At 38.3% G+C, this 24,923-nt stretch overlaps 1 protein-coding gene across 1 annotated transcript in view; it reads left to right on the top strand.

Moving 5' to 3' along the window:
- Nucleotides 1-24,923, top strand: part of SYT1 (synaptotagmin 1) — a 364,679-nt gene that overhangs the window by 216,053 nt on the left and 123,703 nt on the right. Inside the window, exon 6 of the mRNA XM_040415732.1 lies at nt 24,225-24,392. Within this exon, the coding sequence (XP_040271666.1) occupies nt 24,225-24,392 (168 nt within the window). The remainder of the gene's footprint in view (nt 1-24,224; nt 24,393-24,923) is intronic.

The raw sequence follows: 24,923 nt of genomic DNA on the forward strand, positions 1-24,923 counted from the left end.
TATTTGGTAAATTATAGCCAATAAAAACCAAATCAGGCTTATCAGGATATCTAAGGCAGGAGTCACTCACAACATTTTGTGGCCTTTTTTGTGGCTTTTTCAATAACATAATAAAATATTCAATTAATTTATACTCTTTTGCGGTACATGCATGTTCAGAATCTTAACAAATAAAAAGACCACCAAAATGTTTGTGAAAAATTATAAAAAACTTTTTATTTTATTTCCTTTTTTTTGTATTTAAAAAAGACCTGTAAACTCTACTGACATGTCAGTTTTACCTACAATAACAGTTGTGGAGAATCTATTCTTATGACTCCATGTTGTGCTATTCCTTTATTATTCCTGGTAGAAGATTACAAAAAATAAATTGCCAGCAGTCTGCAGTAAAGGTACTGCTGAGTGTTATCACTAGTGGGTGTGTCTGCCTCAGTCCAATCAGCGATGTTGGTGTCACATAATGCAGGGACACAACCTCAACTGGTAACCCCCATCTGTACCTTTACTGTAAGCTGTTTATTAATTCATAATCATAACCCTCTAATAGAAATAACAAAGGTATGGCAAGCACAGAGTCATAAGAATAGATGCTCCAGAATTGTTATTACAAGGGGAATGCAAGTAGTTATTACAAAAGACATGTCAGGAGAGGTGACATGTCCCCCTTAAAGATGTTAACAATCTGTGAAGTAGCCCTAAATGTATTCTGAATTCAACATGTTACCTTATAGAGGTCATCTGTTTCATGTAATGCTTTTTAAAATACTCATTGCATTCTATCAGGAATGTTCAGAGCAAAGAACTTTGTGACTACCTACCTTTTCCTATTAGTTTTTAATAAAAGGCATTACATGCTCTATCAGCGTCCACTTTGTGTTGCACCCAATGACAGTGTGAAGACAGAAGGGCTTTCAATATGACAAAGAATTGTTCATATAATGGTAGATAATAGTGAGACAAGTTTTTGAACTATTGATTTGTAGCACTGTTTATAAAGTGTCAGCATTTGAGGTAGATTATAAATGAATATTAGGAATGTACCTTTGTTAGTTCAATTTAGGAGAATTTCCTAGTGAAACAATGCCCTAGAGCTTGCCATCAGAACGTACAACGTACAATGAAATCACATGCCATCTGTTGTGCCTTGTGCAAATCTCAATATGCCCTGCTATATCATATACAAATGGCTGCAAAATACCAGTCTGTTCAGAAGATAGATAGATAGATAGATAATAGTTGATATATATGAGATAGATGGATAGATAGATAGATAGATAGATAGATAGATAGATAGATAGATAGATAGAACAGACTGGTATAGATAGATAGATATGAGAGATAGATATGAGATAGATAGATATGAGATAGATAGATAGATAGATAGATAGATAGATAGATAGATAGATAGATAGATAGATAGATAGATAGATATGAGATAGATAGATAGATAGAACAGACTGGTATAGATAGATAGATATGAGAGATAGATATGAGATAGATAGATAGATAGATATGAGATAGATAGATATGAGATAGATAGATATGAGATAGATAGATATGAGATAGATAGATATGAGATAGATAGATAGATAGATAGATAGATAGATAGATAGATAGATAGATAGATAGATAGATAGATATGAGATAGATAGATAGATAGATAGAACAGACTGGTATAGATAGATAGATATGAGAGATAGATATGAGATAGATAGATATGAGATAGATAGATAGATAGATAGATATGAGATAGATAGATATGAGATAGATAGATATGAGATAGATAGATATGAGATAGATAGATATGAGATAGATAGATAGATAGATAGATATGAGATAGATAGATATGAGATAGATAGATATGAGATAGATAGATAGATAGATAGATAGATAGATAGATAGATAGATAGATAGATAGATAGATAGATAGATATGAGATAGATATGAGATAGATATGAGATAGATAGATAGATAGATAGATAGATAGATAGATAGATAGATAGATAGATAGATAGATAGATAGATAGATAAGATAGATAGATAGATAGATAGATAGATAGATAGATAGATAGATAGATAGATAATAGTAGATATATATGAGATATATAGTTAGTTAGATAGATAATAGTAGATATATATGAGATATGTAGTTAGATAGATAATAGTAGATATATATGAGATATGTAGTTAGATAGATAATAGTAGATATATATGAGATATGTAGTTAGATAGATAATAGTAGATATATCTGAGATATGTAGTTAGATAGATAATAGTAGATATATATGAGATATGTAGTTAGATAGATAATAGTAGATATATATGAGATATGTAGTTAGATAGATAATAGTAGATATATATGAGATAGATAGATAATGTGAAAGGAATGGTGTATTAAATGTTCTCTGACCCTCTGTCCCTTCCCATGTGTCAAGTCATTTGATCATCCTCCAGCTAACTGTATACTAAACCTTTTTACACACGCTATGACTTGCGCTGCTAGGCATGTGCTTTCATTTTTAGTCCCAGCATTTTGAGAATACTATTTACTTTAAAAAGACAAAAGAAAATCTGTCGACCCTTCTAATAGTAACATTTTATCAAGTTATCATGAAAGGTAGCCCAATGGGAGGTGAAGGTTTTCAGAGGGTGTGTGACCCCCATTAAATGGATGTTAGGTGAATAATGATGCATTTATACCTCTTTTAGCACAAAACATTGCCTCTATTCACTGTCTATGTCAGCGTAGCATTGTAGTGCTGAAAAATGCAGGTCCTGGAGTAGTGCTGTTTCCCATACTGAGGATTTACATTCATAATACAATCCATAACCCAAAGAATTTCATTATATTTACTGTTAAGTTTTAATTTGGGCTTACAAACTGTATGAGATCTAGTCATAATTATTAAGTTTGTGGTAAAAAGTAACTTCTCATTTTTCTCTATGTTATGTCACCTCCTAAAGAGCTTTTTAACGTCGGTCCCATTTGTTTTTCTCGAGGCCGTTTTCATTTCAACAGCATTCTCAGTCTTATGGTGACAGCTCTAGTTCACAAACAGAGACAATAAAAGATCCAGGCTCAATAATCACTCAGTAAGATAGATATCCCTGCAGGCATTAGCCTTTACTGTGTGCTAAAGTCTGCTTGACCCCTCAAGTAAATTCCTATCACAATAATTCTTTTATCTTCTGTTCTATCATAAATGCTACCAAATTCTTAAAATTGTTTGAAAAAGGGAGACATACTGTATTTACCTATTGTTGATTTGCCATTACAGATATTATAAATACAAGTTAATTTATAATTAAATATTAAAAGCATTATAATTATTTAGTTGCAACTAACATTACGTGGTTAGAACTGGTGCCTTGCAGTACTGAGTTCGAATCCGACCAAGGACAACATCTGCATGGAGTTTGTTTGTTCTCCCCATATTCACATGGGTTTCCTCCTGGTTTCCGCACACACTCTAAAGACATACTTATAGGGAGCTTACATTGTGAGCCCCACTGGGGACAGTGATGCTGATGTCTGTAAAGTGCTGCAGAATATAGAAGCACTATGTAAGTCTAATAAAATAATTTTTGGTGCATTTTTTTAAGCATAGGTGGAAAAGTGTATTTGTCAAGTTTTCTTTATCCAGATTAATGGGTTATATGTGAATACATTTTATATGTAAAAAGAGGAGCGCTCATAGTTCTAGTGGTCTAGGCTATGACCACAAAACCACAGAACTCTTTTGTAACATCTAGGCAGTCATTTATACTTATAAAAGGAGTATAATTTGATCGATAGATATGCCAAAAAATAAAACGCAAGTCATAAAAGTTGGAGTCCTATCTATCAGGTATTTATTTATTTAACACACTTTTATAGCGCTGACATATTCTGCAGCACTTTACAGACATTAGCATCAAGCTGTCCCCAATGGTGCTCACAATCTAAGTTCCCTATCAGTATGTCTTTGCAGTGTGGGAGGAAACTGGAGAACCCATAGGACACCCACGCAAACACAGGGAGAACATACAAACTTGAGGCAGATGTTCTCCTTGGTTGGATTTGAACCTAGAACCGCAAGGTAGCCACTGAGCCACCATGCTGCTCAGTGAAAAGAATCAAGGGTTTATTTTGCTTTAATAGGGCACAATATGCCATTGAGGAAATTCCCCCACTTGGGACCCTCTTGGAACTCAGGCTTCATATGCCAGTACACACACACTACAGCTGCTACAGTGGTAGTTCCACCACTGGCTAAATATATTTTCTCAAAAAGTACTAGAGAATTTTTGTTCCTACATTCCTTAATATACCAGACGTCAAATAATATGATGTGGAACTGGTGCTTTTATTTAGTAATACCAAGGAAAGTGTTTAGTAAATTTGATGTGAAGACAGACAATGTGCCACTATGTTACAGAAATCTCCAAAAACAAAAGGAAATTATACCAGTCACAGGACTTTCTGGGGATTGGTTGAGTCCCCACTTCCCCCAGTGATGCTGTCTGAAAAATTTTATTCAAGCATATACATAACCCCTTTCCCACCTTTTTAAATACTTTTGGCAGTTAAAGTATTTTACCCAAAATTATATATAGTGTTGAGCGAATCGAAGCCAAACAAATCGACTTCGGTCCGAATTTCAGGAAAAATTGAATTTGCCGCAAAGCCAAATTTCCTCACATTTCATGGTAATGAATCTATATTTCCTGAAATGGTGGTATAAAATACATACCTCATCCATTTGCTCACAGATAGGCTGTCGTGACCAACTTGATTGAAGATACAGCACAAAATCTAGTGCAGGGTGACGTGTGACGTCACCGCGCCTGGCCAGTGTGATAACGTGATTTTTCATAAATCAGGGGGAGAAAAACAGAACTGGATCGCACATCCACAATGCTATGCTTTGATCTAATTAAACTCGCTTTTCAGCGCCATATTGAAGTGTACAGCCCCCTATACTAAATGCTGTACAAGAGGCATTAGTGTACATTTTGATCAAAAGGCATAAGCCCACTCACCACGCCAAGGTCGCCTCTTTGAGTGGGACCTACTCTGACAAAAAGGAGCAGCACAATGCGGTGACAAGGCGGCACTGCCCTAGTAGGCGGCAGGACCCAGGAGTCAAACAGCACCCCTGCTGTCTGACAACAATACCACCCATGGCACTGGGTCCCACCGTTCCACCAGCACAGCGCCACAAAAACAAAGGCCACCACACAGTACTGCACCATATGAACAGTTGTCTAATGCAACATGTCCATTGCTATCAGGAGCTACAGGTCAATGACCACTTATATGCAGACTTCTGCGAAATTAAAACCACATGTGCCGAATGGGAGGAGTGCTGATACCAGTAATAAAGAAGAAAGATTCAAACAACATATATCAGGGGGAGAAAAACAGAACTGGATCGCGCATCCACAATGCTATGCTTTGATCTAATTAAACTCGCTTTTCAGCGCCATATTGAAGTGTACAGCCCCCCATACTAAATGCTGTACAAGAGGCATTAGTGTACATTTTTATCAAAAGGCATAAGCCTACTCACCACGCCAAGGTCGCCTCTTTGAGTGGGACCTACTCTGACAAAAAGACGCAGCACAATGCGGTGACAAAGCGCACTGCCCCAGTAGGCGGCAGGACCCAGGACTCAAACAGCAACCCTGCTGTCTGACAATGCCACCCATGGCACTGGGTCCTACCAACCCACCAGCACAGCGTCCCAAAAACAAAGGCCACCACGCAGTACTGCACCATGTAAACAGTTGTAGAACACAACATGTCCATAGCTACCAGGAGCTACAGGTCAATGACCACTTATATGCAGACTTCTGCAAAATTAAAACCACCGAATTTATTTGTGAAATTGAGCGAATCAGCCAAATCTGATTTATCATAACTTCACTCATCACTAATTAAAACTGAAAGCCATTTTGTGACTTCAGTAAGATGAACAGAAAAACAATCTAGGCTATATTACTGAAGTATAACAATAGGTTAATCCATGCAGTTATAGAGAACCATCAACATAACTAAGTATTTAATTTCAGTGGTAGCATTAAACACTGTGTTTTCTTTTGCATATCAATAAAACTTGAGTTCCTGAGTTCAGTGCTCTTTTATTTTGGTTCTGCTATGCAAGGAAAATAACAGATGTGTCTCTGGTTTGCAGTCTCCAACAGGATTACACCATTTCAAATAAACATGTCACTGTTGAATCACCAAAGATGTTAGTGTGGAATATAATTACATGTTTCAGATCTTGAGAATTTTTATCCTAATATACTGTACTGTATATCCGAGATACAGAGCAAACAGAATGTTAAAGTATTGTACTTTCTTATTTGAAAAAATAATAAATATGGCAGTTATCATTCTGTGGGAAATGGGGAAAGAGAAAATTTGTTACTATTAGATTATATTTTAAGATAAACAATGATTGCTTTAAGGATTTGTACTAGAGATTGAGCAAATCAATACTAAACTAATCGGGTTTGTTCCAAATTTCACAAAATTCATCCACCATTCTAAACCAAAGTTTTTGCAATTAACTTTGGACAAATTGTTTAAAAACTGAGTTTAGCACTATTTTACTGTGAAGTTTGGTGGGGAAAACCATGAGGGAGGAAAAAGATGGAAGATTCCATGACACTAGCAGGAAGCAGGTTTGAGGGCTTGTCCTGATTGACTCAGAGGCTGAAAGACAGCCGGATCAACTAATCAGTGGGCAATAGACAGGCAGGCCCTTGCTGTGAGACAGAAGATTCCCCATTCTGTCTTCAGCTTATGACGCTGAAGGGTATCCTGTGGCAGTGTCTGACAAAAAGCTATTATAGGCACAAGCTGCTAATGTAGTGTGATAGAGACAGTATAAGCAGAGTTAAGGGAGAGAATAAGAGGATATATTAGGGTATATTTTAGGGAATTTGGTCAGGGAAAGCATATGGAGAGACTGAGGGAGTGAGGGACTGGTTGCCCAGTTGTGTGTTTAATACAGAGGCTGGCAACACATTTTTCATGTATATGAGCAGACCGACCATTTATAGGCTTATTGCCAGCATCCCAATAGCATACATTCTGCTAGATTTACCATTTGTAATTGGGCACATTAGTGCATTATGCTTGTGATACTAAATGTGTTGCATATTACTGCAAGATAATGGGTAATCACAGCAAAAGCAATAGTGTAATAATACCATTACTATATCCATGTAATACACATTGCATATTACTGCAAAATAACGGGTAGTCATGACAAAAGCAGTACTGCAATAATGCCATTTTTATGCCCTTGTTATTAAACACATTGCATATTTCTTATCATCACTTTAGCCAAAATAAAGTAGGCATGAATCTGTGATCGATTTTAAGTTTCTGAAGGTTTTCTCATCATGCCACTGCCACTGTCTGCCTGCCTACCATCATGTTCTGTGCCATATGACTACTTCTGCTGCCATCAAGCCACTGGGGCTGTCTGCCTGCCTGCCTACCACCATGTTCCGTACGGTATGGCTGCTGCCGCTGGCACCACTGCTGCTGCTGCTCCCTGCTGCTAATTCTCCTACTGCCATTTCAATTACCCTTACTGCCACTACCATTACCACTACACAGCCACCGCTGTTACTACTACTACTACTACCACTACCCCAACATAGCTACGCATACATCTAATGCCTTGTCTGTTCCATGTTGTTCTACTACTGCTGGCACACTATTGCGACCACTATTACCCCTACACACCTTAGGCTACATTTACATGACAGTTTCTTTTCATAGCCATTTTGCATCATTGTGTGCATCCATTTTCTGGCCACATCAATTTTTAATGCCCATTTTGCATATGTTTTGCATCAGTTTTTGTTAAAATGGCCATTTAAAAATAGATAAATGTCCCATCCCCTCATATTAAAGTGTAATTGGCAGTACAGTACAGTATTTAGTCAGAATATCTGTAATATACCACACAAGAAAGCATGGCAACATTTTTTTTAATGTTTCTTGCATTCCAAATAAAATGTAAAGTAAATGAAAGTAAAAAAGAAAATGTATGTCTCGGTGAAAAAAATTGATATGAATGCACAGGAAGGTATTGTTTATAATGGACCAATAGACTTTTATATTTCATTCAAGATTCCAATGAATTACTTAATTCTATAAAAATATGACAGGTTGTCCCATCACAGGCATGTGTGATCAGTGGAAGTCTGACTGAGACACCTATTGATCACAAGAATGGGGGACCTGTGTTCCCCAGTATGAATGGAGTGGTGGACATGAATATGCTCTGCAGCTCCATTCATCTCTATGGGTCTGCCAGAGATATCTGTGCACTTGTACTCAACTATCTCAGACAGTCCTAAAGAGTTGGATGGAGTGGTGGCCATGCATACTGGGCTCAGACCCTTGCCGATCAGGCATATCGTCTATCCTATGAATAGGAGATACATTGTTGTATTGAAACAACCCATTTAACAATGTTTCCCAATAGAAAGCGTGGTCCAAGATGTAACCTTTCTATTTTCTTGCCTTGATTCTGTATTCTCTCCTTCCATTTCTTGTCTCTTTTTCCATCAGTCATGTCAGTAATTAGCCCATGGAAATAATTTTGCCAGAAATTCCACAATTTGAGCATTGTACAAGATGCCACGAGCAATAGTGATACATGTTTACTGAGTTTCTGCAATAAATTTATTATTAAACTGGGTAGCTAATAATTTTCCAAGATAATATGTGACTAGCCCTCAGCGCATTGAGGCATTCTTTATTTATCTCTCTTGTTATAATGAAAACCCTGCAGTAGAATGACTAGTCATGAGGCAGCTGTGTTTTAACACAAATGCAAAGTTGTATGCCTTAAGGCCACAGTACATCAGATGCAGCCATATTGACATTCACTGGCTACATAACTGCACACCAGACTGACTACGAAATGTATTACAGCTTGAAAGTGCAGTGAACTCTCCTCTATCCTCTGTTCTGCCTGTAGCGTTCATGAGAAAGTACACTTTCTGCAAACTAGAATAATTCATAAAGCTACAAATAATCTACAGACAGGGCACTGCATTATCCACAAAGGCTTGAATATTTAGGAAGGCTAAATGTCAACCCGAGGATTGTTCCCTACATTCACTCTTTGACTTTTATAAGTGTTCATGAAATAGTGTACAATTTCACAAATGTCCAAACTTAATTCAAGCAGTAGCTTGAGTACATTCTTATGAGTAGAAATAGTCAAACTCTTGCGGAATGATTACAAGGCTTGCCTTCACATTTAATGAAATAATAGTTTTTTTTTTTACACTCTGCTACACCACTTCCACAGAATGCTTATTTCTATACAGCTTGAAAAGCCATTCAAACCCCAACCCAAAGCAGAAAATATGATATAAATACCTACAAGTGCTTGCTTCCTTAGCCTTTCTCTTAGCATACATGGAGATGAGTGGTGGCAGATTGCATTCTTGTAAAAAACAAAAACAAAAAAAACATGATTTTATGATATTGTGTGTATGATATTATGTGTGTATGATCTTATGACATGAGATGTTTATCCTATGTGTTTATGTGTGGCCACCCATTGATTGTGGTATGAATTGCAGCCTGGCAATCATTTTACTGGCATGTTGTGATATTGTATGAAATTAGTTTAGTGAGAAATTGGAGTTCTTGACCAATTTCAAGTAAAGGTAAAATGGATGCATCTTTCCGAGTTATAGCCAACATACAACTATAGAAAATCATGTCTTGATTTCAATGAAGATCAGAAAATATGGTATATGGTTTCCCCTTTTTTACCTAATTGTTTATAATGCATTATAGCTATCAACCCATGCACAGCAGTTTTTACTTATACATGGTGGCTCACGAAAATGTAGCCCGCCTCCAGCGATAGAATGAGAAGATGAACGGGCAAGTAGATTATTTTTTTATTTTTTATTATATACAAGTCACGAAAGATACTAAAAGTGGTTCCTGTTCAAGTCTCTGCATCTTTGGGCACATCGGATTATGTTGGCGGATGCTGCTTACAGCTCTTCAGCAGTGATGCTGCAGATAGTGTTTGTGATGTGGATTGTGACGCTTTCTGTTTTAAATTTACTCCGAGATAAAAATCGCAGGTGGACAAGTCTGAGGAACGTAGTGGCCATAACCCCTTGCTCACACTTCGCTCCTCCGTAAACAGTTCATGAACCCATGCCAGTGAGTTCTGTGAGGTCTGTCATGTTGTCCCAAAAAGCAGGACATTTTTTCTTCTGGTGTTAGTTGGTTGTAATACTGTTCAAACATGTCCAACTAAATTGCAGTATTCGCAGTTGATTTGAAGAAAATTGGGCAATCAACAATCATAGTCATCAACCAAATAGAGTACTTTCCGTGTTTAGCTTTGTCAGATCGATGGAGGCCTCAATATTTGCAAAAGAGCTAGTTTGATGCCATTTCCGAACCGGACTCTGAATACAACATTTAGCTGGTGGTTTTGTTCCTTGGTATTTGTCAGCAAAGGTCTCTCTTGCAATTCTTTAATCGATCTGCTTCTCACATAGCCTTCCACAATCACTATTCGCTGTTCCATCTTTCTGTCACAATAGGCCACTTTTATGAAACTGAATAATAAATCAGTCTTAGTTATCCATAGCAACCAATCAGAGTTCAGCTTTCAGTTCCATAAAAAATGAAAGCTGAGCTTGACTGGTTACTATAGAAAAATAAGACTGATTTACTATTAGTTTGATTTGGAGATAATGAAGGCGGGCTACTTTTTCATGGGCCACCCTGTATAATAAAGATGTAATAATAAAGGTGTAAATGTAGGACTATAGCTGTTGTACAGCTTTTCTCCCTATTCAGAGAGCAACAAATTAGAAAGTGTCATATGCCATGTTCATAGATGCTGCAGATTCAAGACGATCAGTGATAAACCAGTCAAAACTTAGGGGTCATGCAAACAATAGAACTATTCTTCAATGTGCTATTTTTGCATATCCATTTTTTGCAGACCGAAAATCAGATAACAGCTGTGTGCATAAGCTCTTAATACATAACCCTTATTACCCCCCAATAAATTATTGTTAGTCTCTATTCACATTATATATTGCAATATTCATCTTGTGTACATAATAGGAAATGCATTGTGATTATATATTTAGCCTATAATGGACTGGGCATATGCCACATGCCAAACATGTACCTACTGCTGGAAATTTCTAATGATCTCTTGGCATTAATTTGGCTGGTTGCCAACTTTTTTTTTTTTAGCTATAATGGAAAGTATAATTGACTATGCTTTCCAAGAAGGGAATATGAGAATCCCAATAGAAATTAATATACGGTAATTGTTTTTTACATATTGGGAGTCACCAGCATGCATTTCCAGTTTTATGCCATACAATTTTAAACCTCTGAGATATAGGTTTGGAGATTTGTCTGTGCTGTCAACATACTCTTAGGCAATTAACAACAGGGTTTACACAGTGATGTGATCCTCAGCCTTTCCAATGTATTAGATATACATATAGCAGAAATCCTACTATTACAAGATTAAAAAAAACAACCTTCTTTTTTCCAGAAAGATCCAGGTTTATTTCATGACAGGTGTCGGAATATTAGATATAGTCATAAATAGAGATGAGTGAATTTCTTAAAATTCTATTTGGGTCTGATTCTTCCGAACCATCACGTACTTTGAATCAAGTCCGAATTGATAATTCTTTGATGGCCTGGAAAAGTCTCTCTCGTTATTCTATAGAATTGATTTGTTCATCTCTAGTTACAAACCTTTCGGAAAAAAAATACATAGTTGACGCTACTGTTATATGTACGCATTTATGATCAGTATCCGTCATTTAGTTAACTCAATCTAGATCTGCAGTGATATAAAATAAAGCACAAACATTCAGTGCATATTAGTTGTTCTGAACACATACTGTATATATGGCGCATCAAGTATGCATTGTATATGAATGTATGTCATCCATGAATGTATTGTATTTCACATAAAATGTTAAAGTTGATTGCCACTTAAGCAACACATATGGTAGAAAAGGTCAAGATGAACAGACCTGCTCTAATTATTGGCAAAATATGTATGGAAAACAAAGATGTTTTTCCACAAATATTTTTAGATTTAGCGCTCATCATTTTACGAGACAGGATTTTGGCACTGACATTTAGCTTTTTCCACACGAAAAAATGACCTGCAATCCACTGCCTGCTCAAAATGTCAACTAATGTCCGCCTGTTCTAGCAGACAATTTGTATTTCACCACTCGGTTGTGTATAGGATAGGAATGTTTTGCTGATAGTTTTGCTTTATTATCATAGTGTCTATTTAAGAAGCAATGGTTACGTAACAGTCAAGCTTGTGATTTGAAAAGACGTGTTGCCTAGTTGGTCACAGATAAGTTAAAGCTAAAATTTACCATTCCAACAATTTTGGGCATTTTTCTGCTTTTATTTAGAGGCTTTGGAGAGACTGAGCATGTATCATTGCTCCAGGGATTTGTTCTAGTTGCCATATTTTAAAAGAACATTTACACACTTCGAGGAGAAGCTGATCATTAGGAAGGAAATGTTTCTTCCCGACAGTCAACTGCTCGTTCAGTGGAGGTGAAGCGTTGCATTTACATGCAGCTATCATCTCCACAGTATGAGGACGAGCGATTGCTACTGCTATTGCTCGTCTCCATACAAAATTATTGTTCCTCTGCACTCTACTGCCTGGGAAAAATGATTGAGGTGCCCACACCCCCAATCATTTCACCCGATGAATGAGCATTTTGCTTGTTCATCTGATGATTGGGAATGAGCATTCATAGGACCCTCTCTACCCAATAATCATCCTGATATTCAGGACATGTAAATCCACCTTTAGTGTGGAAGGATTTTTTTCTGGCTATGCAGCTATTATAGCTGAGTGGTTAAGTGCCTTGCCCCTAATGTAAAAGGTCATGAGTTCGAATCCCAGCAGAAACTTTTCTGAAATATAGGCTAAATTATATTTAAATACACTGGGGTGTCCCCAAGCACTGACTCCATATATGGACATAGCTATATATGGAGTCAGAGCAGGGACTCCTAAGCCGCGCACTCACACTGAGGGATTCCCTCACTGTATAGCGATCTTCTGCATAGCAATAGAGGCTGAAATAGATTTAAATACACAGAATTGAGCATCGCGCTCGAGCACACACTATGTTCGGCCGAGCATAGCGATACTCGAGCCAAACTGGTGTTCAGCCGAGCATGCTCGCTCAACACTAGTTATTACATTTCCCTTTTTATAGAAATATTCATATTTATGTATTCAGTTATACAGTATATGGTTTTTGGAAAAGTGACACCAGGAAGTGCAGCAATACTGGTTGTTGTTGTTTTTTTTTTTTTTGTTTTTACAATAAAGGCATGGATGGTTTTCCAGATATAATTTTTTAAACTCACTCCATATATTCTACTTCCTATCCTGGCTCCTGCTTTGTTTGGACTTTTAGAACAATATACAGCCTCACAAGGGCATCTTTTAGCAGATTTTACCTATGCAACTGGCTGACTTGTTACATGTGCATTGGCAGGTGAAGGCATCTGTGCTGGTCCTATGTTCATATGTGTCCACATTGCTGAAAAATATGAAGTTTTAATATATGCAAATGAATCTATAGTAGCAACAGGGGAGTTGTCGTTACACCTACAGACACTGATTTTCTCTGCAACTGCCACAACTTGCCCACTTTGATTGACAGGGCCAGGCGTGATAACATTTTCACTGCCTAGCCTCTGGCAGTACCCAATATCCATATAACAGTCCATATAGATGTGTTCACCCTTATCTTACCTAATTTTTTCTCGGAAAAACGATTGCATACAATATCATGACATCATGGCTGCACCTAGCCTTTCTGCTGCCTGAGATAAAATTTGAATTGACCCCCCCCCCCCTTCCTTCTCAGGATATGTCATCAATATCTGATGGGTGGGGGTCTGACACATGGCATCTTCGCCGATCAGCTGTTTGAATAACAATGACGGAGCTCCATGTGGGTGCTGCTTGCTCTTTATTACACTGCACTTCATCTTGGAGATGCAGTATAATACAAGTATAGACTCCATTCACTTAAATGGAGCGAGTATTTGTAATTACATAACATTACTGCTTCACGGGAAATGTGTATTGTAATTTGAAGTTCAAAACTTCAAAGTTTCTGTGTTGATATTGCAAAGAGATATTGATAATCTGATTGCAATCGATTTCTGAGAAAATTCTGGTGTTATTTGATATGCTACATAACTCCCTTCCCACTGGAAAAATTTGTCCTTGATACAATATGGCAGCTTTCAAGTTGGAGGCTATGTTTCAGACATAGCCTAAAAGATAGGACCCCTCATCCATTACTTGCTGGGGTATTCAGATATTTCATTTTCCCTTTTGTTTCTGAAATAAAAGTGTGTCCTGATACTTTTGAGTCATGAGCTCAGAGTAATGCATAGTACATGCCCATGAGGCTAGAGTAATGCATAGTACATGTGTCCGTGATCTCAGAGTAATGTCAGAGTATTGCACAGTACATGGGTCCATGAACCTAGAGTAATGCATAGTAAATGGGCACAAGTAAATTGATCTGGACTGTGTGCATAAAAAGTTATAATGTAGACATTCAATTAAAGGGGTTGTCTCTCTTCAGCAAATGACATTTATCATGTAGACAAGGTTAATACAAGGTACTTACTAATGTATTGTGATTGTCCATGTTGCCTCCTTTGCTGCTGGAATCATTTTTCCATTATATTATACACATTCCATTACATTTGTATCCAAGGGTTACGACCACCCTGCAATACATCAATGGTGGCCGTGCTTGCACACTAAAGGAAATAGTGCCATCCTCTCTAGTGAACCATGGGAGTGTGCATAGACACGCATGCACAGCAGTTCCCATCCCGGCCACCTCGTATCTGCCTTGTAGCAGTGGCTGTAACCCCTGGAAACGAGCAGTATATAATGTGGTGGAAAAAACAAATCCAGACAGCAAAGGAGGCAATATGGACAATCACAATACATTAGTAAGTACCTTGTATTAACTTTATCTACATGATAAAGTGAGACAACATCTTTAACTCATTCAATAAGTTTCACAAAAGGATTTTTGAAATAATATGGAAATGTTTTTTTGGCCGAAGAATTCTATGAATGAAACATGAGTGACTTCTTTTCCTACCTGGCTGGAATTCTTTATAACTATGCCAGGACTGGACATTATCTCAAGTGTCCTTTCTGAAAGAGAACTCTCATTATTGTTCATAAGACTGTTGTATATTTTAACTGTTTATTTGGTAATTGTTCATTCAGACATACAGTCAGATTCTCAGTCTGGGAAATAAACTTGGATGACAGCCAAAAACGACAAAGAGACATAAATACAAATAATAGAAGATTATTACTAGATCCGAAGTTTGGAGATGAGTCATTCCAGATGAGTCATTCTATTAGCTGCAATGATATCATAACATATGGCAATCAACATTAACATTTCCCAACTTAAATACACATTTCAAGATCTAAACCAATGCCACTTGAATCTCAAAAAATTTGGTGTCTTTGTTAGAATTTATATTTAACCTCTTAAGGACATAGGGCGTACAGGTACGCCCTTGTGCCCTGGTACTTAAGGACACAGGGCGTACATGTACGCCCTGTGTATTTTCGATCACTGCCGTGCGGCTGGCAGTGATCGGAACCCGGTGCCTGCTCAAATCATTGAGCAGGCACCTAGGCTAAATGCGCGGGGGGGTCCCGTGACCCCCCCATGTCGGCGATCGCGGCAAACCGCAGGTCAATTCAGACCTGCGGTTTGCTGCGATTTCTGAAGTTTCTGGTCCCCGCAGTCCCTGACCGCAGGGATCAGAAACTTTATATGCCAAAAAAAAAGTTTTATTTACCCCCCCCTGCACCCCCGAATGATTTTTATGGTGGCGGGAGGTGCAGGGGGAGGGTTGCGGGCGGTGTGGGCGGTGCGGGAGGCGGGCGGTGCGGCAGGCGGGATCGTTGGTGTCTAGTGGGGATACCAGGGTGCCAGCACATTGCTGGCACCCTGGTATAAACGGCTGACATCTGCGATGCGATGTCAGCCGTTTAACCCTTTCCATACAGCGGTCCGTACGGACCGCTGTATGGAAAAGGTTAACAGCGCAGGGAGCTCCCTCCCTCTCCCATCGGGGGGCTGCTGTGCCTTTGCAGCCCCCCGATGGGGAGGGAGAGAGCCCCCAGAGAGCCCCCCGAGAGATCCCCTCCTTACCCTTCCCCGTCTGCGAAGTTCTGAGCAGACGGGGAAGGTTCCCATGGCAACAGGACGCCTCTCAGGCGTCCTGCTGTCCATGGTGCTGAACAGATCTGTGCTGAATGGCATAGATCTGTTCAGTGTAAGTAAAATACAGTACAGAACAATATATATTGTACTGTACTGTATTATTCAGACATCAGACCCACTGGATCTTCAAGAACCAAGTGGGTCTGGGTCAAAAAAAAGTGAATAAAAGTGAAAAAAAAGTAAAAATCAAAAAACACATTTATCACTGATAAAAAATGAAAAAAATAAAATTCCCTACACATGTTTGGTATCGCCGCGTCCGTAACGACCTGATCTATAAAACGGTCATGTTACTTTACCCGAACGGTGAACACCATAAAAATAAAAAATAAAAAACTATGATGAAATTGAAATTTTGCCCACCTTACTTCCCAAAAAAGGTAATAAAAGTGATCAAAAAAGTCGCATGTACGCCAAAATTGTAACAATCAAACCGTCATCTCATCCAGCAAAAATCATACCCTACCCAAGATAATCGCCCAAAAACTGAAAAAACTATGGCTCTTAGACTATGGAAACACTAAAACATGATTTTTTTTGTTTCAAAAATGAAATCATTGTGTAAAACTTACATAAATAAAAAAAAAGTATACATATTAGGTATCGCCGCGTCCGTATCGCCCGGCTCTATAAAAATATCACATGATCTAACCCCTCAGATGACCACCGTAAAAAAATAAAAATAAAAACGGTGTAAAAAAAGCCATTTTTTGTCATCTTACGTCACAAAAAGTGTAATAGCAAGCAATCAAAAAGTCATATGCACCCCAAAATAGATGCCAATCAAACCGTCATCTCATCCCGCAAAAAATGAGACCCTACTTAAGATAATCGCCCAAAAACTGAAAAAACTATGGCTCTTAGACTATGGAGACACTAAAACATTTTTTTGGTTTTAAAAATGAAATCATTGTGTAAAACTTACATAAATAAAAAAAATTGTATACATATTAGGTATCTCCGCGTCCGTGACAACCTGCTCTATAAAATTACCACATGATCTAACCTGTCAGATGAATGTTGTAAATAACAAAAAAAAAACGGTGCCAAAAAAGCTATTTCTTGTTACCTTGCCGCACAAAAAGTGTAATATAGAGCAACCAAAAATCATATGTACCCTAAACTAGTACCAACAAAACTGCCACCCTATCCCGTAGTTTCTAAAATGGGGTCACTTTTTTGGAGTTTCTACTCTAGGGGTGCATCAGGGGGGCTTCAAATGGGACATGGTGTCAAAAAAACCAGTCCAGCAAAATATGCCTTCCAAAAACCATATGGTGTTCCTTTCCTTCTGCGCCCTGCCATGTGCCCGTACAGCTGTTTACGACCACATATGGGGTGTTTCTGTAAACTACAGAATTAGGGCCATAAATAATGAGTTTTGTTTGGCTGTTAACCCTTGCTTTGTAACTGGAAAAAAAATATTAAAATGGAAAATCTGCCAAAAAAGTGAAATTTTGAAATTGTATCTCTATTTTCCATTAAATCTTGTGCAACACCTAAAGGGTTAACAAAGTTTGTAAAATCAGTTTTGAATACCTTGAGGGGTGTAGTTTCTTAGATGGGGTCACTTTTATGGAGTTTATAATCTAGGGGTGCATCAGGGGGGCTTCAAATGGGACATGGTGCCAAAAAAACAGTCCAGCAAAATCAGCCCTCCAAAAACCAAACGGCGCACCTTTCACTCTACGCCCCGCTGTGTGCCCGTACAGTAGTTTACGGCCACATATGGGGTGTTTCTGTAAACAGCAGAGTCAGGGCAATAAAGATACAGTCTTGTTTGGCTGTTAACCCTTGCTTTGTTAGTGGAAAAAATGGGTTAAAATGGAAAATTAGGCAAAAAAATGAAATTCTCAAATTTCATCGCCATTTGCCAATAACTCTTGTGCAACACCTAAAGGGTTAACGACGTATGTAAAATCAGTTTTGAATACCTTGAGGGGTGTAGTTTCTTAGATGGGGTCACTTTTAGGGAGTTTCTCCTCTAGGGGTGCATCAGGGGGCTTCAAATGGGACATGGTGTAAATAAACCAGTCCATAAAAATCAGCCTTCCAAAAACCAAACGGCGCACCTTTCACTCTACGCCCCGCTGTGTGGCCGTACAGTAGTTTACGGCCACATATTGGGTGTTTCTGTAAATGGCAGAGTCAGGGCAATAAAGATACAGTCTTGTTTGGCTGTTAACCCTTGGTTTGTTAGTGGGAAAAATGGGTTAAAATGAAAAATTAGACAAAAAAATGAAATTCTCAAATTTCCTCCCTATTTGCCAATAACTCTTGTGCAACACCTAAAGGGTTAACAACGTATGCAAAATCAGTTTTGAATACCTTGAGGGGTGTAGTTTCTTAGATGGGGTCATTTTTGGGTGGTTTCTATAATGTAAGCCTCGCAAAGTGACTTGAGACCTGAACTGGTCCCTAGAAATTGAGTTTTTGTAAATTTCGGAAAAATTTCAAGATTTGCTTCTAAACTTCTAAGCCTTATAACATCCCCAAAAAATAAAATATCATTCCCAAAACAATTCAAACATGAAGTAGACATATGGGGAATGTAAAGTCATCACAATTTTTGGGGGTATTACTATGTATTACAGAAGTAGAGAAACTGAAACTTTGAAATTTGCTAATTTTTTTCAAATTTTTGTTAAATTAGGTATTTTTTGGTGCAAAAAAAATTTTTTTTTTGACTCCATTTTACCAGTGTCATAAAGTACAATATGTGACGAAAAAACAATCTCAGAACGGCCTGGATAAGTCAAACCGTTTTAAAGTTATCAGCACTTAAAGGGACTCTGGTCAGATTTTCAAAAAATGGCCTGGTCCTAAGGTGTAAAAAGGCTGTGTCCTTAAGGGGTTAAATATTTTATGACCTATGAACTTCAGAACAATAAGCCAAGCTATTTACATAGCCAGTAATATGTGTATCACTTAAGTTCACTTTGTCTTCCTTGGTCAAAACCTATGCTAAATAATTCACCAGTGGCAGACTAGAAAAGACTATGTCTAGGAGACTAAAGGGTTAATGTTGAGATATTAATTATGACCTATAATTCATAGGGAAAATTAAGTAACTTCTATAAATGAATCTTTGTTGAATTTCACTTGTGAACCCATGCATAGCGTTAAGGACCCCCAACTAGTGACACATACCTTTGGCTGATATTTTGAATCCACATTGGGAGTACTATGTCTGCCTAAAACCTATTTGTACAGAGCATTAATAAAGTACCCTTAGACTTCCAGGGGGCCCTACTCAATTTCTGTATGTCTCTGATTATATTTGGAGAATAGCTCTGTAATGCTCTGTTCAATTATCATTTTTGCTTATATACCTTGTATGTTGTATTTGTAAGTGAACAAAAGTCCAATGTCCTTAGTCCATAAAATTTGAGGAACTGTACTGAGTCATCCTAAAACCAGAAAATACTGTACAAGCTACGCGTTTCAGATACAACTAAAGCAATCCTTACTCATGGCTTTCTAGTTTTAGGCTCTCAGTAAAGTTCCTTGAATTTTGTGGACTGTGGATGCTGGACTTTTTTCACTTTTATTGTACTGATAGTCCATATGCATCCTTTAGACGTCCATGTATCCCAGTAACAGCAAGGTGAACTGAACTTTTTATGTGATTTTGTATTTATATGTAGTCATTCAATAGTAATACAGTTGTATAGGTTGACATTAGCCCCCCAACTGAAACAGCCTTTTACAGTGCCATACACATCACAGGGACTACGGTAAACACAGTCCTAATCATAGTTGTTTTGTTTCTGTAGTCTCTTAGGATGTGAAACGCTGTCACCTAATTGATTTTCTCCATTAATCGCATTATGTAACATGTATTTGAAACATAATGGACTTTATGTGTCCAATGGTATATCCTGCCAGCATATTATATTGCTTTTGTCAGTATACCAGCATCATAGAAAACAATGAAATCCTTGCAAACAGAAAATGTTTAGTATTGTATTCAAGAATAATCACTAGTAAAATTCCTGTTAGATTTGGATGTGCAGAGTTCTTGGAAGGGAAAATATCTGGCACATGAATACTGCATATCTTCATAGCAAATGTTATTTCCCCATCAAGTACACATTTTATTCTTTAAAAAAAATCATGTAGACCCTAGTTAAATTCGATGCACTAGGCTAGGATTCTCACTGCCAGATAACCTGAGAAGTACAAGAAATCCAGGAAATTTGTCTGAATAGATTGTATTATTTTCCTGTGCATTGTTGCCAGTGCTAAAGCCTTAATCAGGTTTGCTTTTAAACATTTTTGCATGCAAATAAGCTTCACCCGTGTGACCTCTGCTGATGACTGTGACACTATAAAAGCAATATAATTATGCAGTAAATCATTAAAGCTGAAAATCTATTACATTAAAAGTGTATTTACAAGTAAGTCAAAAGCAAGCTCAGAAGACAAGGTCTTCTACAATCCAGGTGGTGGTCAAATCCAAAATATAGTGTATACTGTACATTCATCAGAGCCATGTTTTAACCCACAAAGCTATGTTATGCTGGCGGCCTGTGTTTACTGCTGTCCCGCTCCTCTGAGCCGCATCACTTACCAGGATAACACCTTAGGTCTAGCTAAAAGTCAACCGGTTGATTGGTGAAGTGCTTTCACACCAACTGCCTGTCATGGAGGGGAATGGGGGAAAACCCCCACCAAGCGGTGTCAAAGGGTAAAGGGGATCAGCCAGGCCAAAAAGGAGTAATAAGGGAGCAGGTCACCTCCTACAACATCCCTAATCCTCTCCCTGACTCCTCACCGTATGAGCGGACCTCGATGGGGGGGCGGCTCATACCCTGGATACCTAATATCCTGAGTCACCCTGGAAATCCCTCACTTAGGAGCAGGGGAGAGACGACCTGTTCATCCCAGTCATGGAGGAACAGGAGTCTATCCGAGGCCAGGCTGCAAGGAGAGGGGAACACATACAGCATATGGAGATGGCAGGTAAGCGACACCCATAACACACTTACCTGCAACAGACAAACTGACTGGAACCCGTGCACAAGTGCTGGTGTCCACACCAACATTAAAGGACACAGCACACACCAAAAACCACACAGGAACCCAGGACACCATAGCTGCAATAACATGAAACAGGGGAATGTCTAGAAAACATGACACCAAACACCACCAGACATGTAGCACCAAACTAGACATACAAACACTCTCCATACAAATAGGGACAGGAAGGGAAGGAGACACCGAGATGACATTGAACATCTTTGACCACAAGGGTGGCCCTCACTGGACAGATGGTAAAGCCAGGAGCAGTGAACCACCAGCACACACCAAGCCTGGAGGAAACACTGGGCAACAGGCTTCCAGCAGAGACTAAATAGCCCAAGCAGCCACACCCACAAACACATAAACAAAGTGTTCACAAAACACTAGCAAGAGAGTTAACCCTTCCAACACCAGACAGAGGAAGGAAGCCACTTAAAGGGGAAGTACACACACAAGCAAACTAAGCCACACGTTACCCCCAGCAACAGCATGCAAGGCAACCATGTCACGGCAATCACCCAGAAGGCAGAGACACTGCCACCGCATGCTCTAACAGCAACACGTTGCCGCGGGCAACCGCAAGTGGGGCAACAGTGTCACAGCTTTCACCATAGGTCGTCACACTGCCCATAACAAACTAGATGTAAATGCAAGCATGATAATACTTCATAATAGAATATTATACATTTACAGGTATGTTACATGTATAACTAACTCTTACACTTTGGATAACCCTTATCATGTCAGGAGTCACTACAGTCAGCTGATCTTTATAAACTTGTTAGTGGCACCCCCAGCAATCAACTACTTGGTAAATCACTTAGAACAATGTCCTACATGTTACATTATAATGGGTGTCCATTGAATTCCTGCTCTCCCATACCTTACAATATCAATATTTTATGGAAACAATTGGAAGTGAATTAAGCTAAAACCTCACTAACCTAATTTAGTATGAAACATAGCATATATAGCAATTTTGGCAGTTTCATCAAATTACCTAAAGTATCACTATTCATAGTTTTCATAGTTTTCCCTTTATAGACTCTTTCTCTAATTGGTAGTTTTCCCTGAGTTCAGCTACAGAGTCGGAGGAGACTAGGTGCTATGATGTATTCCATACACCGCACACATAGAGAAGTGGTTATCATTATTCTCTATCTCTATCTGTGACATACAAAAAAGCAGCAGTATGGAGGACATTATAGAGAAGTACTGAGAGTGTAGCTGCGAATCTGACACTGGTGTGAAGCAGTACAACACTAGAAGCAGGAGCAATATCTGTTTCTGTCTGTGCCTCTCTCTCTTTCTCTGGAGCAGGGTTTCTCAACTCCGGTCCTCGGGACCCACCTACCGGTCAGGATTTGATAATATCCCACAGAATAAATATCTGTAGTAAGTCCTGATGCATGGACACTAATTATATCACTTGCTCAATCCTAAGGAAATACTAAAAACATAACTGGTAGGTGGTTACCGAGGACCGGAGTTGAGAAACCCTGCTCTGGAGCTTCTTCCTTCTCCTTCTTCACTGTCCAATGACTTTTATGGACAGCCATTGTTACCCGATCCCTCTCTGTCTCTTCAATCTGTCTCACGTGTACAGATTTTACAGTGCAGGAGTCAGTCAGGAGATGGAGAAGAGTCCGATAGTAGCATTTTAGCTAATACGGTATATTACAAAGTTTCTTATGTTAACTGGTACTATTGATTTTTGCAAAGTTGTTTGTAATCAGAAGTTCAGTCTAAAGAAATGTCTGAAACTGAACTTCTAAAATAAATATCAAATATCCATGCAGAGCATGTCATTTATCATTGTAATGGTATCACTTTGTTTTTCTTTTTTTTAATCAAAGCTAGGATTATAGAATTCCACTAGGTATATTACAATGCAGTATACCAAAATCTATTTGTTGATTCTGATAGACTGTCATTTTGAAGAAAAATTCAGTAGTTAAAGGGATTGTCCCCTGTGGACAACTTTTTATTAATGATTGGCTGATCACTGATATTCTCTACTCCAAAGTGATCAGCTCTTATTGACATGGGAAGCTACATACAGCCATCTATTTGCTTTGCTTTAACCACTGGTGTGGAAATGCACCATTCAACCAAATATAATGGTTGATCATAGAGCAAAAGCAGTGGTTCTCTGGCCAGAGGCAGATTGGCCATAGACCCTACAGGGAAATTTCACGGTGGTCCGATGCCCCAGGTGGCCACCTATGTCCTCCTCTCTGCCGCTGACATAATGAGCTCTCAACAGTAATTAATGCTATGAGAATCAGGTATTCAACTGCTATGGCCCGTGCCTCAACTCCTAAGCTCCCTGCTCCATAGAAAACTGGAGGAGGAGGACAGAAGATGGTAGCTATTGATGACCATCACAGAGGGACAGCTTTGGGGCAGTATTTTGTGTTACACTCTGTTATTTGGTTCTGCTGGGATGGTATTTTGCACCATAGTATTGTTGACCCCCTACTTGTGTTGCCCTGTCTAACTATTAATTTGGACCTGCCTACAAAATGGGGCCACTTTTAGTTTTTTTTTTCCAGGATCACTTTAAGTCCCCACTCTGCCCCTGACTCTGGTCCTAAACAAGGAAGTTCCCCTATGGAAGCCTTATGCTTTAATTGATCACATGGAAATTAACTGACTGCATAAGACAGTAACAAACCTAAGTTTGAAACCCTAAAAACGGATTGTTTCTAAGGGATGAAATGTCACATACTGGCATTGTAAGAAGAGACATTTCATCTCATTATTACCAAATAAGCACAGTAGGTGTATTATAAAAACAAACTATATTGATTTTCAAAATTTATTTTTCTTCACAGGTACCCTACTCAGAATTAGGTGGAAAGACATTAGTGATGACGGTTTATGATTTTGACCGCTTCTCTAAACATGACATCATTGGAGAGGTGAAGGTGCCCATGAACACTGTTGACTTTGGTCATGTGACAGAAGAGTGGCGTGATCTTCTTAGTGCTGAAAAGGAAGAGGTAAGAAATAAAAATTTTGTATTATAAGAAGCACACTGGAACACAGTAGGAAAGAACATAAGTGAGAACTGTTGCATTAGAGCAGGGTGACCTTGACTACCAAGGTCATGTTGCATTTTAATAATTCAACAATGCAAAATACACACATTTTGTATTCAGATGATTAAACAAGATTTCTTCCCTACTGTGTTGAAGTGTAAGTCATCTGTTCACCCGCTATATAATTTTCACAAATTTATAGTACTACACAAATGACTTGTGCTGTTTTCTTTAATCATTATTGTTCATTAATATGAAATAAATTGCCATAAAAACAATAGAAATAGATCAGAAATCTGAATTTTTTTGAGGATTTTTCTGTTATTTTTTTTTCAACTCAGCAATGTATCATTTCCAATATCTTTTTGCTTACTTTGTTATATTGTTTCACCACATAGACGTGCTTTAGTGTAAATTAATCAAAAGGTGATATTTTTCCTGTTTGAGAAACTATGACTTCACGCGGTGCTATGTTATGGACTTTCTTCATCA

This window comes from Bufo bufo, chromosome 1 (genome assembly GCF_905171765.1).
Source record: "Bufo bufo chromosome 1, aBufBuf1.1, whole genome shotgun sequence".
In the NCBI taxonomy this organism is placed as follows: domain Eukaryota; kingdom Metazoa; phylum Chordata; class Amphibia; order Anura; family Bufonidae; genus Bufo; species Bufo bufo.